This window comes from Ostrea edulis, chromosome 4 (assembly GCF_947568905.1).
Source record: "Ostrea edulis chromosome 4, xbOstEdul1.1, whole genome shotgun sequence".
Classification (NCBI taxonomy): Eukaryota; Metazoa; Mollusca; class Bivalvia; order Ostreida; family Ostreidae; genus Ostrea; species Ostrea edulis.
This window is the reverse complement of record NC_079167.1, coordinates 11,665,315-11,680,314: the sequence shown is the minus strand read 5'-3', so window position 1 is coordinate 11,680,314 and position 15,000 is coordinate 11,665,315. Positions and strand designations below refer to the sequence as shown.

The following is a 15,000-nucleotide window of genomic DNA, read 5'->3' as shown; positions in this document are numbered from 1 at the left end:
TACTAGGATTACTTTTCTATAATTACGTACTTCATATTGGATAGAATGAATAGATATAAAAATAAACAGGGTTCGAATTCACTACTACCTAACATGGTTATTTCTACAAACGAAATATGAGTTTTCGGTTCACATGTGGCTTTAATAAATGTTTGGACAGAAATATATTGGGAAATATGGTAGGATTTTTTTTATATTATGATGAAGAATAATCGTCGTAATAATGCGTCGTAAATCGAGGGTTCTTATAAGGGGTGGATTTGTAGCTCTCTGGTATGTCCAAATATTTTCCCCAGAGAGCTACAGATCTGCATTAGTGCAGATGCACACGTAATTCCCAATTGTAGGTACGTTCATCATGTTCGGTGTTGTACCTGTGTGTGTTTGATTGAATAAAGCTGTATAACAACTTCATACATTTTTATGATAAAATAAAACGCAAAACTCCTGCATAATAAACTTTACATTCGATTCATCATGATGCAATTTCTTTTTTGTCAATTTTAAACAATGAATCAAGGTATCTGTGCCAGTTAAAATTTTATACCCAGGTATGCATGAAATGAATCAGTAGCCGTGTGTTTTTATATTTTGACAACTTCTTTAACAGGCCTACCGTAGTAGTATTGTAACATGCAGCGATCTGAATACGCAAACCGTTGCTTAGAGAGAGAGAGACTCTACCATATCACTAGAAAAAATTCCCTACATACTGTCTGCTACACATCCCCCCTCAGGGAAGCGTCATCCCGAAGCTTAGCTTGGGTCTTCTCTGATTTTTGGCACCTCTTCAGCAAAATCATCTGCCGTTCACGACGACAACCGCAGTCGAAACCACGTGCGTGCAGGGGCAAAATGTTCCAGAGTTCCAAACATACTCTACCTAAAGCAAGCCTCTGGGCAGTCAAACACCTGAGTCACTACACTGACAGCATTTTGTAACGTGGAGCGGTTTGAACACGCTCGTCTTTGCTTAACTTGTGTGATCATGATTGATTGTTTGTTTCTTGTTTCACGTCTCGCTCGAGAATTTTTCACTCATATAGAGACGTCACCAAATCGGGTGATGGGCTTCAAATTTAGGCGTATGTTCGGCGCATTGAGTAGTGAGGGTTCTTTAGCATGCCACACCTACTGTGACACGGGTCATCCGTTTTTAATGTCATCTCCGAGAACCCGTGACATTCACACCTGATGCCAAGCGTTTGGCGATGTAACTGCATATGTCACTACCTGTTTTAACGACTTGGGTCTGTCGCGGCCAGGATTCGAACCGCGGCGGGGATTTGAACCCCTGCCTTCCGTATGCGGGACGAACGCTCTAACCTCTCGGCCACCGCGGCGGTCTTGTGTGTTCAAGGCAAATCATCAAGAGCGAGGCAGGAGTTCCCTTAGCTGCAATATTAATGTAGCCCTCTCTGATTTTTTGTTTTTGGTTTGTTTTTTTTTTATCCCGAAAACGTCAGAATTAAAAAAAAAATTGGATAGGGCTACAGTATTGCAGCTAGAGTTCTCTATATACTGTCTAACAATTCGACATTACATAATATTTAACGATATCGTGCTTCCATACAATACGCGGGTTTAAATGTCCAAGTCAGCCGTTGACTCGTTCACTCAGTTTACCTTGCTGTCTACACCACTGACCTAATTGGTGAGTTAAATAGATAGCCACGATTTACTACAATAAAGTGGGACTGTCCACCTCCACAGCAAAAGGTATGCACCTTAAATTCTCTCCCTGTCGACATGTCATTGTATTTCTACCTCGTCTCCTACATCTGGTTGACTGTTCTGCCACGCTGGGACGTGTGCAAATTTAAAAAGAGAGTGATTTTAAAATTTCAACTAGTTACAATTAAAAACAGTTATTGGCCTAATGGTTTGAAGGCGTCAAGACTCGGCGCTAGCACAGTTGAGGTGGGCAGGATACATGTATTCCACTCTTTGATGGTACGAGGGTAAAACGACTCTTCTGACCGTGGTTCTGCATGATGGATATCCTTATAAAATGAATAAACAATGTATATCGATTTTCCTCTCTAGACATCTTGTCTCATGTTTTTGTAATTGTTTTTGTAGATTTTAAAGCGATGTGAAGGACTTCTAATTATTCGTAAAACTATCAGAGATACAGAAAATTTCTGGTTCATCATTTCTGCATGGATTCCACACCCGTTTTCGTTCTGTATACCAACGATGGATCACAGATAGTGGAAACAATAAAAACAAGTTTAGAAAAATGTGACACCACAGTGTACACTGCAAATGTATTGCAGACACACGTAATTGATCCACCACCAGGTTGTGCAACAATGTTATTCTTAACACCAGGGATGTTGTCTGTATTGAAATCTTCTCGTTCACCAGACCTGACATATGTTCAACAAAACAGCAAATTTTGTGCTCTATTCTATCATGACACCATCAACATTTTTAGGGAATCCGTTCAAGAATTACTCAGTCACAAGATCCCTTCATTCCCAGAATCATGGACGGTTAATGGTATGGTCAGGAAAGTTCAAACATTCATTTTACAAATTTTAGAACTTCTAGAGTCAGAAAATGAGGAGGCGGATCGTGAATTTTACCTTGTTTCAAATTTCAGATTTTATCCAGACAGCGTGTGGAAGGTAGAGTGTCACTCAAGTTTCAATGTTGCACTTGTTACTGTTTAATTCAGGTCATCTCAATAATTATCATCAAAAACACTGTATTTAGTGTTATTTTATAGATACTTTAGGAGAAATCATATTATCGTTGATTTGTCAGAAAATATTATTTTATGAGTGTAATATCGTGGCAATGCATTATGTTCTTCCTTAATGAGCAAATACCGGTATTGCACTTCTTTGTTCACTTGATTTCTTTTAATATTAGAAATATTAACATACAAATTGTACTAGTAATTATAATTTTTAGCAAAACCAAGATGTGTTCATATCTTTCGACTCCGAAATACCAGCTGAGGATAAAATAATGGTAGAAATAGACGGCGGAATGTTTGAAGCCAAGCGGATTAATCCTTATACCTATGTATTCACTTTCGCTGGTAAGATACTATTGTACTTAGTCCACTTCTTAGGCATAAAATTACATCATTTTCTTCATTACCTTTAAAATTCAAGAAAATATAATATGCTTTTTTAAGTCAAAATTCAGATATATTTCTTTCCCTTTCCGACAAATTCCAACTCCGATCTATAAATTGTGTTAATTTATTTCGCTCAAGGGTTTTTTTTTTTTTTTTTTTTTTTTTTTTTAGCGGGAAACAATACCCAGACATTGTTTGGTGATAGCTGACTCAAATTTTAGAGCTCACAATATCTAAAGAAAAATGAATATAACTATTTCCTATATTTGCCCCAAATCAGATACAGTTCCTACCTACATAGGTAAGGAAATAAGGAGTCACAGGGGACAAAGACAACATTTTGACGTGTGAATTGCTGGGTTTTTACCTATCCACCTACAGACAACAATATGCTGGCGTTTCTTAGGACTAAGTCTTTGATCCTTTTCTGCTTCTCTTACACATTAACAACATTACTGATAATGTATCCAACAAAATTCAAATATTTGCTGTTACATGTATTATACATCTTTTTATATAGCCCTTGAATTTGATAGGTTGAAAAGAATCAAAACATTAATTATACCTCAATAAAAGACCGAATAGCGAGAAAGTGACTTAGAAGTGAATGTAGGGTAAAAAGTCACTGGAAAAAAATCACAGGAAAAAGTCACAGAAAAATAAGTCACAATCTATATGCGTATAGCAATATATGTGAATTTAAATTTTAGTTGGTCGTATTTATATTTCATTTAGTTTTATATCATTTAAAAAAACCCAACAACTTCTTGTTATTTCAACAATTATAACAAGCACCCAGATCATGACATGAGTAAAAGGAGAAGTCACATATACCAGAAATAGCATGACAATACCTAAACCCCACATCATTAGTCTAGTGAAATTGTTTGTTTTACATTTGACTGATCATTGCACATTGAGCATGAGTAAAAAATAAATTTTTAAAAGTAAGCAAACAGAAGTTTCCAAACTGAGATCACCTTATCAAAATAAACTAAACAATAAAACCAAGGTAACAGTAAAAGAAACAGATACTACTTTCGAAATACACAGTGAAATGTCATTACTACCATATGTGCATATACACATAAAATATTCCACAAAAATGACTTTAATCTATAGCCGATCAAACATTGTTACATTTAAATGTTTTCTCCTGTGACTTTTTTCCAACCAAAATTGTGACTTTTTACCTGTGACTATTCCCGGTGACTTTATTTCCTGCGACTCCCCCCCCCCCCCCCCCCCCCCCCCCCGTGACTTTATTTTCTCTTTCTTTATTTTCTGTGACTTTTTTCCAGTGACTTTATTTTCTGTGACTTTATTTTCTGTAACTATTTCCTGTGACTATTTCCAGACTTTTTTCCTGTGACTTATTTTCAGTTACTTTTTTCCTTTAATTTTATTTCCTGTGACTTTATTTTCAGTGACTTTATTTGCCGTGACTTTTTTCCTGTGACTTTATTTTCTGTGACTTTATTTTCCGTGACTTTATTTCCTGTGACTTTATTTTCAGTTACTTTTTTCCTTTAATTTTATTTCCTGTGTCTTTATTTTCTGTCACTTTTTTCTTCTTCTGTGATTTTATTTCCTGTGACTTTATTTCCTGTGACTTTTCCCCCCGTGACTTTATTTCCTGTGACTTTATTTCCCGTGACTTTATTTTCTGTGACTTTATTTCCCGTGACTTTATTTTCTGTGACTTTATTTCCTGTGTCTTTTTTTCTTTCTGTGATTTTATATCCTGTGACTTTATTTCCTGTGACTTTATTTTCTTTCTGTGACTTTATTTCCTGTGACTTTATTTTTTGTGACTTTTTTCTTTCTGTAATTTTATTTCCTGTGACTTCTTTTCTATGACTTTATTTCCTGTGACTTTATTTGCCGTGACTTTATTTTCTGTGTCTTTTTTTTTCTTTCTGTGATTTTATTTCCTGTGAATTTATTTCCTGTGAGTTTTTGCCCGTGACTCTATTTCCCGTGACTTTATTTTCTGTGACTTTATACTTTATTTCCCGTGCCTTTTTTGCTGTGACTTTATTTTCTGTGACTTTATTTCCCGTGACTTTATTTTCTGTGACTTTTTTCTTTCTGTGATTTTATTTCCTGTGACTTTATTTTCTGTGACTTTCTTGCCGATTACTGTTGTTGATGCATTCCTCCAAGTGACGGAAAAAGACATTTTCAGGGGAAATTCCTCCTGCCGATGACGATGCAACCACTACACCAGCCACTGATCCATCTTGGTTCTGGTGTAACTAGTACAAAAAATAATAATTTGGTTCTCTTTCCCTAGACTGCTTTGGTTCTGGTGTAACTAGTACAAAAAATAATAATTTGGTTTTCTTTCCCTAGACTGCTTTGGTTCTGGTGTAACTAGTACAAAAAATAATAATTTGGTTCTCTTTCCCTAGACTGCTTTGGTTCTGGTGTAACTAGTACAAAAAATTATAATTTGGTTCTCTTTCCCTAGACTGCTTTGGTTCTGGTGTAACTAGTACAAAATAATAATAATTTGGTTCTCTTTCTCTAGACTGCTTTGATTCTGGTGTAACTAGTACAAAAAGTAATAATTTGGTTCTCTTTCCCTAGACTGCTTTGGTTCTGGTGTAACTAGTACAAAAAGTAATAATTTGGTTCTCTTTCCCTAGACTGCTTTGGTTCTGGTGTAACTAGTACAAAAAGTAATAATTTGGTTCTCTTTCCCTAGACTGCTTTGGTTCTGGTAATCGGACTGTAGCGGTACTTATGAACGAGGATCTTCTCCTGGGTACACATCAGATTGTCGTCAAAGATGGCTACCAGACTCTTCTAGATGAAATCAACGATGTGACGTCGCCACTGCATTACATACAAGAAATTTTGACTACTACCCAGACCAATGAGGGACATTTGAAGTCCGAAATGACCAACACGTTAATACTCGAGGGAACAAAAAATTTAATTAAAAAACTACATGAAAAATCGGATATATCTGGTAAGTTTCTCATGGTTGAAAGGAATTGGTACAGAACTTTCTATTCCTGAAACTGGCCGAAGACCACTAATAAATCGTCACGGAAGTAACTGTACCTGACACTCAAAACAGGTCTTGGAAAATCACAGTGCACTACTCTCTAGTAATCTTGCAAACTCTCTCAGTCAAGTCTTCAAGAAAAGCATTTTGCAGAAAAGTATACCTATAAATATTTTTTAAGTTCGTATAAGCGTGGAATATGTATGACTTAAACAAAGAATATAACTGCTTATTAATATTGCCTCTTAATTTCTCGCTGCTAGCAATATTTTCCGATGCTTGGCAATACAAATATTAACTAGTTCTAATTGTAACGGGGACCGTTACAGATGTTCCCCAAACCTCCCCCAATTAAAAAGTGATGTCCTTGTGAATCTATAGCAAAAAATCATTTTATTTTAGCCTTTACTTACATGTAGTACGTTCAATATGGTCATTTCAGTACCAAGAAATGAAAGAAAGCGTTGCACGTGCATACACGTGCACGCGTGTATGATTCCGAATTTTTGTTGATGTCGTTCAAGAGGCATTTGTATCATATACTCACAGTATGAATTTCATAACATTTCTACCACATATAATGAAGTTATAGCGATTTTAAAATCGTCCAATCAGAATTCAGCACACGTGCATGCACGTGCTGAGCAGCAATTCCAACCACAGCAATTTGTAAAGAGTACCAAGACACATCTAAACCCCTAATATCAATATAATTTGATGAAAAACAAAAACGTTATTGTCCTTTAAAAATTGAATATTTGAAAAACGTTGCACGCGCATGCGCGTGCTCGTTGGCATTTTTTGTTACACTAATATATACATACACATATTGTATACGTATGCTGTGAATATCATCTCATTCGCTTTATAAATAAGATAGTTACAAACGTTTTAGTATTATCCAATCAAAATGAAGCGCACGTGCATGCACGTGCAAATTCGTAATTTTGACCATGAAAATCAGTTAAGGGTCTCAATATCTAACTATGATATGAATATCAAGCCATTTCAATGAACAACAAAAAAGTTAGACTGATTCCAAAGTTAGTGTACAAATTTTGTAATGTACGTGCACGCGCATGCGTGCGCGTGAAGACAAAATAACTATCATTTTTCATATCTACAAATGATATACTACCATCCTATTTAGGTTTCATATCGATCCCTTTAATATTCTGATTTTCCATTTTTTGTACCAAAATTGCAGTGCACGTGCGCGCGCGTGCATGCACGTGCAGACAAAATGACTATCGCTATGCACATCTACAAACGCTATACTATCATCCTGGAAAGTTTCATATCGATCCCTTTTGTAGTTTCTGAGAACACTACCGGACAAAAAAGTACCGGAGAAAAAGAATAATAATAATAATAATAACTAGTTCTAATTGTAACGGGGACCGTTACAGATGTTCCCCAAACCTCCCCCAATTAAAAAGTGATGTCCTTGTGAATCTATAGGAAAAAATCATTTTATTTTAGCCTTTAATTACATGTAGTACGTTCAATATGGTCATTTCAGTACCAAGAAATGAAAGAAAGCGTTGCACGTGCATACACGCGCACGCGTGTATGATTCCGATTTTTTGTTGATGTCGTTCAACAGGCATTTGTATCATATACCCACAGTATGAATTTCATAACGTTTCCACCAAATATAAGGAAGTTATAGCGATTTTAAAATCGTCCAATCAGAATTCAGCACACGTGCATGCACGTGCTGAGCAGTAATTCTAACCACAGCAATTTGTAAGGAGTACCAAGATACATCTAAACCCCTAATATCAATAGAATTTGATGAAAAACAAAAACGTTATCGTCCTTTAAAAATTGAACATTTAAAAAACGTTGCACGCGCATGCGCGTGTGCGTTGGCATTTTTTGTTACACCAACATATAGATACACATATTGTCTACATATGCTGTGAATATCATCTCATTCGCTTCATAAATAAGATAGTTACAAACGTTTTAGCATTATCCAATCAAAATGAAGCGCACGTGCATGCGCGTGCAAATTGGTAATTTTGACCATGTAAATCAGTTAAGGGTCTCAATATCTACCTATGATATGAATTTCAAGCCATTTCAATGAACAACAAAAAAGTTAGACTGATTCCAAAGTTAGCGTACAAATTTTGTAATGCGCGTGCACGCGCATGCGTGCGCGTGCTGGCAAAATAACTATTATTTTTCATATGTACAAATGATATACTATCATCTTATTTAGGTTTTATATCGCTTCCTTCAATATTCTGATTTTCCATTTTTTGTACCAAAATTGCAATGCACGTGCGCGCGCGTGCATGCATGTGCAAACAAAATGACTATCACTATGCACATCTACAAACGCTATACTATCATCCTGGAAAGTTTCATATCGATCCCTTTTGTAGTTTCTGAGAACACTACCGGACAAAAAAGTACCGGAGAAAAAGAATAATAATAATAATAATAATAATAATAATAATAAGAAACAGAGTAAAAACAATATGTTCCCAAACTTTGTTTGGGGAACATAACTAGTTCTAATTGTAACGGGGACCGTTACATATGTTCCCCAAACCTCCCCCAATTAAAAAGTGATGTCCTTGTGAATCTATAACAAAAAATCATTTTATTTTAGCCTTTAATTACATGTAGTACGTTCAATATGGTCATTTCAGTACCAAAAAATGAAAGAAAGCGTTGCACGCACATACACGCGCACGCGTGTATGATTCAGAATTTTTTTTGATGTCGTTCAACAGGCATATGTATCATATACCCATAGTGTGAATTTCATAACGTTTCCACCATATACAAGGAAGTTATAGCGATTTTAAAATCGTTCAATCAGAATTCAGCACATGTGCATGCACGTGCTGAGCAGTAATTCTAACCACAGGAATTTGTAAGGAGTACCAAGACACATCTAAACCATTAATATCAATAGAATTTGTTGAAAAACAAAAACGTTATCGTCCTTTAAAAATTGAACATTTAGAAAACGTTGCACGCGAATGCGCGTGTGCGTTGGCATTTTTTTGTTACACCAATATATATATACACATATTGTCTACGTATGCTGTGAATATCATCTCATTCGCTTCATAGATAAGATAGTTACAAACGTTTTAGCATTATCCAATCAAAATGAAGTGCACGTGCATGCGCGTGCAAATTGGTAATTTTGACCATGCAAATCAGTTAAGGGTCTCAATATCTATCTATGATATGAATTTCAAGCCATTTCAATGAACAACAAAAAAGTTAGACTGATTCCAAAGTTAGCGTACAAATTTTGTAATGCGCGTGCAGACAAAATAACTATTATTTTTCATATGTACAAATGATATACTATCATCCTATTTAGGTTTTACATCGCTTCCTTCAATATTCTGATTTTCCATTTTTTGTACCAAAATTACAATGCACGTGCGCGCGTGCATGCACGTGCAGACAAAATGACTATCACTATGCACATCTACAAACGCTATACTATCATCCTGGAAAGTTTCATATCGATCCCTTTTGTAGTTTCTGAGAACACTACCGGACAAAAAAGTACCGGAGAAAAAGAATAATAATAACTAGACACGATCTCGTTGCGAGCAACGAGTAGGTCTTCCGTCCGATTTGTTGATGCACTCGGAGTTAAAAAAAAAAAAAAAAGACAAATGAGTCCCAATTTAGTTTCCGACTTTAAGACACTTTAGATATAATCAATTTTTCATATCATAAGCTTCTGAAGCAAAGTTGCGGTGAAATTCGTTTGAAATTCGACTCTCCAGGCGAGCCATAAGGCCCGCGGGCCTATTTCTTGATGTCATTTGTTAGCCCTCTATAGACTCAACAACTTTAGTTCTATATGTCTTTACAAAATATTTACCTGTAAAAAGTTATTGAGATCGACCGATATTGACAAAAAATCGACTCTACAGGCGAGCCATTAGGACCATAGGCCTATTTCTTGATATCAATCGATAGATCTCGATAAACTGAACAACTTTTGTTCAATATGTCCTTACAAAATATTTACCAGTTACAAGTTTTTGAAATCGACTGATATCGACAAAAATCTACTCTACAGGCGAGCCATGAGGCCCACAGACCCATTTTTTGATATTGATCGATAGGTTATGACACATTGAACAACTTTTGTTCAATAATGCTTTTCAAAAAATATGTCGTTTTAAAGATATGAGGCGTCAAATATTTACGATTTTGGCCTTTAAAATCTCTAATTACGTAACATATGACCTACTTTTTGATTTGATAAGATCAAGCTCGTTGAGATGAACATTTCCGCTTCTACAACTTATTATAAAATATTAATAGTTTCGGAGATATTCTCAAAAACATTTGGACCCTTCTGAACCCCTAATTTAAAGGGCCAGCCCGTTTTGCTTGATATCGTAAGAAAGGCCTTGTCATTTTAAACATGTTTTGCTCAACAAGTATTTAGAAATTCTTTACCGTTCTCGAGTTATCTCTACAAGAAATATTTAGGGGCCAAACTGTAGCTCCCTAACGGGGCCACATAGGGAAAAAACGAAATGTACATATTGTTTAGATTATCATTCTGAACAACTTTTGTTCAATAATGCTTTTCAAAATATTTGTCGTTTTCAAGATATGAGGCGTCAATTATTTATGATTTTGGCCCTTAAAATCCCTTATTACGTAACATATGACCTACTTTTTGATTTGATAAGAACAAACTCGTTTAGATGAACATTTCCGCTTCAATGACTTATTACAAAATATTAATAGTTTCTGAGATATTCTCATAAACCTTTGGACCCTTCTGGGCCCCTAATTTAAAGGGTCAGCCCCTTTTGCTTGATATCGTAAGAAAGGTCATGACATTTCAAACATTTTTTGTTCAACAAGTATTTAGAAATTCTTTACCGTTCTCGAGTTATTTCTAGAAGTAATTTTTAGGGGCCAAACTGTAGCTCCCTAACGGGGCCACATAGGGTAAAAACGAAATATGCATATTGTTCAGATCATCATTCTGAACAACTTTTGTTCTTTATTGCTTTTCAAAATATTTGTCGTTTTCGAGATACAAGGGGTAAAAAATTTATGGTTTTGGCCCTTAAAATCCCTTATTACGTAACATATGACCTAAATTTTTATCTGAATAGATTTGGATAGTTGAGATGAACATTTTTTGTTCTTTGACTTATACCAAAATATTAACGATTTTTGAGATATTTGATCTAGACTTTGAGCCCTTCTAGATCCCTAATTTAAGGGGCTAGCCCCTAAATCTTGATATTTTCGAAAAGATCTTGTAAATGTGCATAACTTTTGTTCTACATGTCTTAACAAAATATTTGCAAGAAAAAAGATATTGGAGATGAAAGGTCAAAAATCGCCGAAATCGGCGAAAAATTTTGGCATCCATTTTTTCAGGTCCAGGCGAGCGTTTAGGCAAATCGCCTCCGGTAAAATCGAATCCCCCACAAATCTTCTAAAATGTTTACTCTATCTTGTGTAGAAATTTCAAGACTCTAGCTTCAAAACTAACGGAGGAGATGTGTGGACAACAAGGCCCTTCAAAAAGTCACTAAAAGAGAGATAACTCCTGACCGGAAGTGACGTCAAGCACGAAATTTTGCAAGCAAAGTCTCGTCACCAAAAGACATCTTTCCAGAAAATTTCGTGAAAATCGATCGAGAAATGGCTGAGAAAAACGCGTGTACTACCAAGGAAAATAATAATAATAATAACTAGACACGATCTCGTTGCGAGCAACGAGTAGGTCTTCCGTCCGATTTGTTGATGCACTCAGAGTTACAAAAAAAAAAAAAAAAAAAGACAAATGAGTCCCAATTTAGTTTCCGACTTTAAGACACTTTAGATATAATCAATTTTTCATATCATAAGCTTCTGAAGCAAAGTTGCGGTGAAATTCGTTTGAAATTCGACTCTCCAGGCGAGCCATAAGGCCCGCGGGCCTATTTCTTGATGTCATTTGTTAGCCCTCTATAGACTCAACAACTTTAGTTCTATATGTCTTTACAAAATATTTACCTGTCAAAAGTTATTGAGATCGACCGATATTGACAAAAAATCGACTCTACAGGCGAGCCATTAGGACCATAGGCCTATTTCTTGATATCAATCGATAGATCTCGATAAACTGAACAACTTTTGTTCAATATGTCCTTACAAAATATTTACCAGTTACAAGTTTTTGAAATCGACTGATATCGACAAAAATCTACTCTACAGGCGAGCCATGAGGCCCACAGACCCATTTTTTGATATTGATCGATAGGTTATGACACATTGAACAACTTTTGTTCAATAATGCTTTTCAAAAAATATGTCGTTTTAAAGATATGAGGCGTCAAATATTTACGATTTTGGCCTTTAAAATCTCTAATTACGTAACATATGACCTACTTTTTGATTTGATAAGATCAAGCTCGTTGAGATGAACATTTCCGCTTCTACAACTTATTATAAAATATTAATAGTTTCGGAGATATTCTCAAAAACATTTGGACCCTTCTGAACCCCTAATTTAAAGGGCCAGCCCGTTTTGCTTGATATCGTAAGAAAGGCCTTGTCATTTTAAACATGTTTTGCTCAACAAGTATTTAGAAATTCTTTACCGTTCTCGAGTTATCTCTACAAGAAATATTTAGGGGCCAAACTGTAGCTCCCTAACGGGGCCACATAGGGAAAAAACGAAATGTACATATTGTTTAGATTATCATTCTGAACAACTTTTGTTCAATAATGCTTTTCAAAATATTTGTCGTTTTCAAGATATGAGGCGTCAATTATTTATGATTTTGGCCCTTAAAATCCCTTATTACGTAACATATGACCTACTTTTTGATTTGATAAGAACAAACTCGTTTAGATGAACATTTCCGCTTCAATGACTTATTACAAAATATTAATAGTTTCTGAGATATTCTCATAAACCTTTGGACCCTTCTGGGCCCCTAATTTAAAGGGTCAGCCCCTTTTGCTTGATATCGTAAGAAAGGTCATGACATTTCAAACATTTTTTGTTCAACAAGTATTTAGAAATTCTTTACCGTTCTCGAGTTATTTCTAGAAGTAATTTTTAGGGGCCAAACTGTAGCTCCCTAACGGGGCCACATAGGGTAAAAACGAAATATGCATATTGTTCAGATCATCATTCTGAACAACTTTTGTTCTTTATTGCTTTTCAAAATATTTGTCGTTTTCGAGATACAAGGGGTAAAAAATTTATGGTTTTGGCCCTTAAAATCCCTTATTACGTAACATATGACCTAAATTTTTATCTGAATAGATTTGGATAGTTGAGATGAACATTTTTTGTTCTTTGACTTATACCAAAATATTAACGATTTTTGAGATATTTGATCTAGACTTTGAGCCCTTCTAGATCCCTAATTTAAGGGGCTAGCCCCTAAATCTTGATATTTTCGAAAAGATCTTGTAAATGTGCATAACTTTTGTTCTACATGTCTTAACAAAATATTTGCAAGAAAAAAGATATTGGAGATGAAAGGTCAAAAATCGCCGAAATCGGCGAAAAATTTTGGCATCCATTTTTTCAGGTCCAGGCGAGCGTTTAGGCAAATCGCCTCCGGTAAAATCGAATCCCCCACAAATCTTCTAAAATGTTTACTCTATCTTGTGTAGAAATTTCAAGACTCTAGCTTCAAAACTAACGGAGGAGATGTGTGGACAACAAGGCCCTTCAAAAAGTCACTAAAAGAGAGATAACTCCTGACCGGAAGTGACGTCAAGCACGAAATTTTGCAAGCAAAGTCTCGTCACCAAAAGACATCTTTCCAGAAAATTTCGTGAAAATCGATCGAGAAATGGCTGAGAAAAACGCGTGTACTACCAAGGAAAATAATAATAATAATAACTAGACACGATCTCGTTGCGAGCAACGAGTAGGTCTTCCGTCCGATTTGTTGATGCACTCAGAGTTACAAAAAAAAAAAAAAAAAAAGACAAATGAGTCCCAATTTAGTTTCCGACTTTAAGACACTTTAGATATAATCAATTTTTCATATCATAAGCTTCTGAAGCAAAGTTGCGGTGAAATTCGTTTGAAATTCGACTCTCCAGGCGAGCCATAAGGCCCGCGGGCCTATTTCTTGATGTCATTTGTTAGCCCTCTATAGACTCAACAACTTTAGTTCTATATGTCTTTACAAAATATTTACCTGTCAAAAGTTATTGAGATCGACCGATATTGACAAAAAATCGACTCTACAGGCGAGCCATTAGGACCATAGGCCTATTTCTTGATATCAATCGATAGATCTCGATAAACTGAACAACTTTTGTTCAATATGTCCTTACAAAATATTTACCAGTTACAAGTTTTTGAAATCGACTGATATCGACAAAAATCTACTCTACAGGCGAGCCATGAGGCCCACAGACCCATTTTTTGATATTGATCGATAGGTTATGACACATTGAACAACTTTTGTTCAATAATGCTTTTCAAAAAATATGTCGTTTTAAAGATATGAGGCGTCAAATATTTACGATTTTGGCCTTTAAAATCTCTAATTACGTAACATATGACCTACTTTTTGATTTGATAAGATCAAGCTCGTTGAGATGAACATTTCCGCTTCTACAACTTATTATAAAATATTAATAGTTTCGGAGATATTCTCAAAAACATTTGGACCCTTCTGAACCCCTAATTTAAAGGGCCAGCCCGTTTTGCTTGATATCGTAAGAAAGGCCTTGTCATTTTAAACATGTTTTGCTCAACAAGTATTTAGAAATTCTTTACCGTTCTCGAGTTATCTCTACAAGAAATATTTAGGGGCCAAACTGTAGCTCCCTAACGGGGCCACATAGGGAAAAAACGAAATGTACATATTGTTTAGATTATCATTCTGAACAACTTTTGTTCAAT

General features: G+C 35.4%; 1 protein-coding gene across 5 annotated transcripts in view; it reads left to right on the top strand.

Annotated features, from left to right (window-relative positions):
• Nucleotides 1–15,000, top strand: part of LOC125668053 (uncharacterized) — a 32,294-nt gene that overhangs the window by 13,371 nt on the left and 3,923 nt on the right. The window contains exons 1-4 of one of the 5 annotated variants that reach the window (XM_048901795.2): nucleotides 1,556–1,654; nucleotides 2,083–2,633; nucleotides 2,923–3,052; nucleotides 5,805–6,071. In XM_048901795.2, the coding sequence (XP_048757752.2) occupies nucleotides 2,163–2,633; nucleotides 2,923–3,052; nucleotides 5,805–6,071 (868 nt within the window). In that variant the 5' untranslated portion in view covers nucleotides 1,556–1,654; nucleotides 2,083–2,162. Of the gene's footprint in view, nucleotides 1–1,555; nucleotides 1,720–1,742; nucleotides 1,954–2,082; nucleotides 2,634–2,922; nucleotides 3,053–5,804; nucleotides 6,072–15,000 lie in introns of those variants that run through there. The other 4 variants (XM_048901793.2, XM_048901797.2, XM_048901796.2 and 1 more) reach the window with 4 other exon arrangements.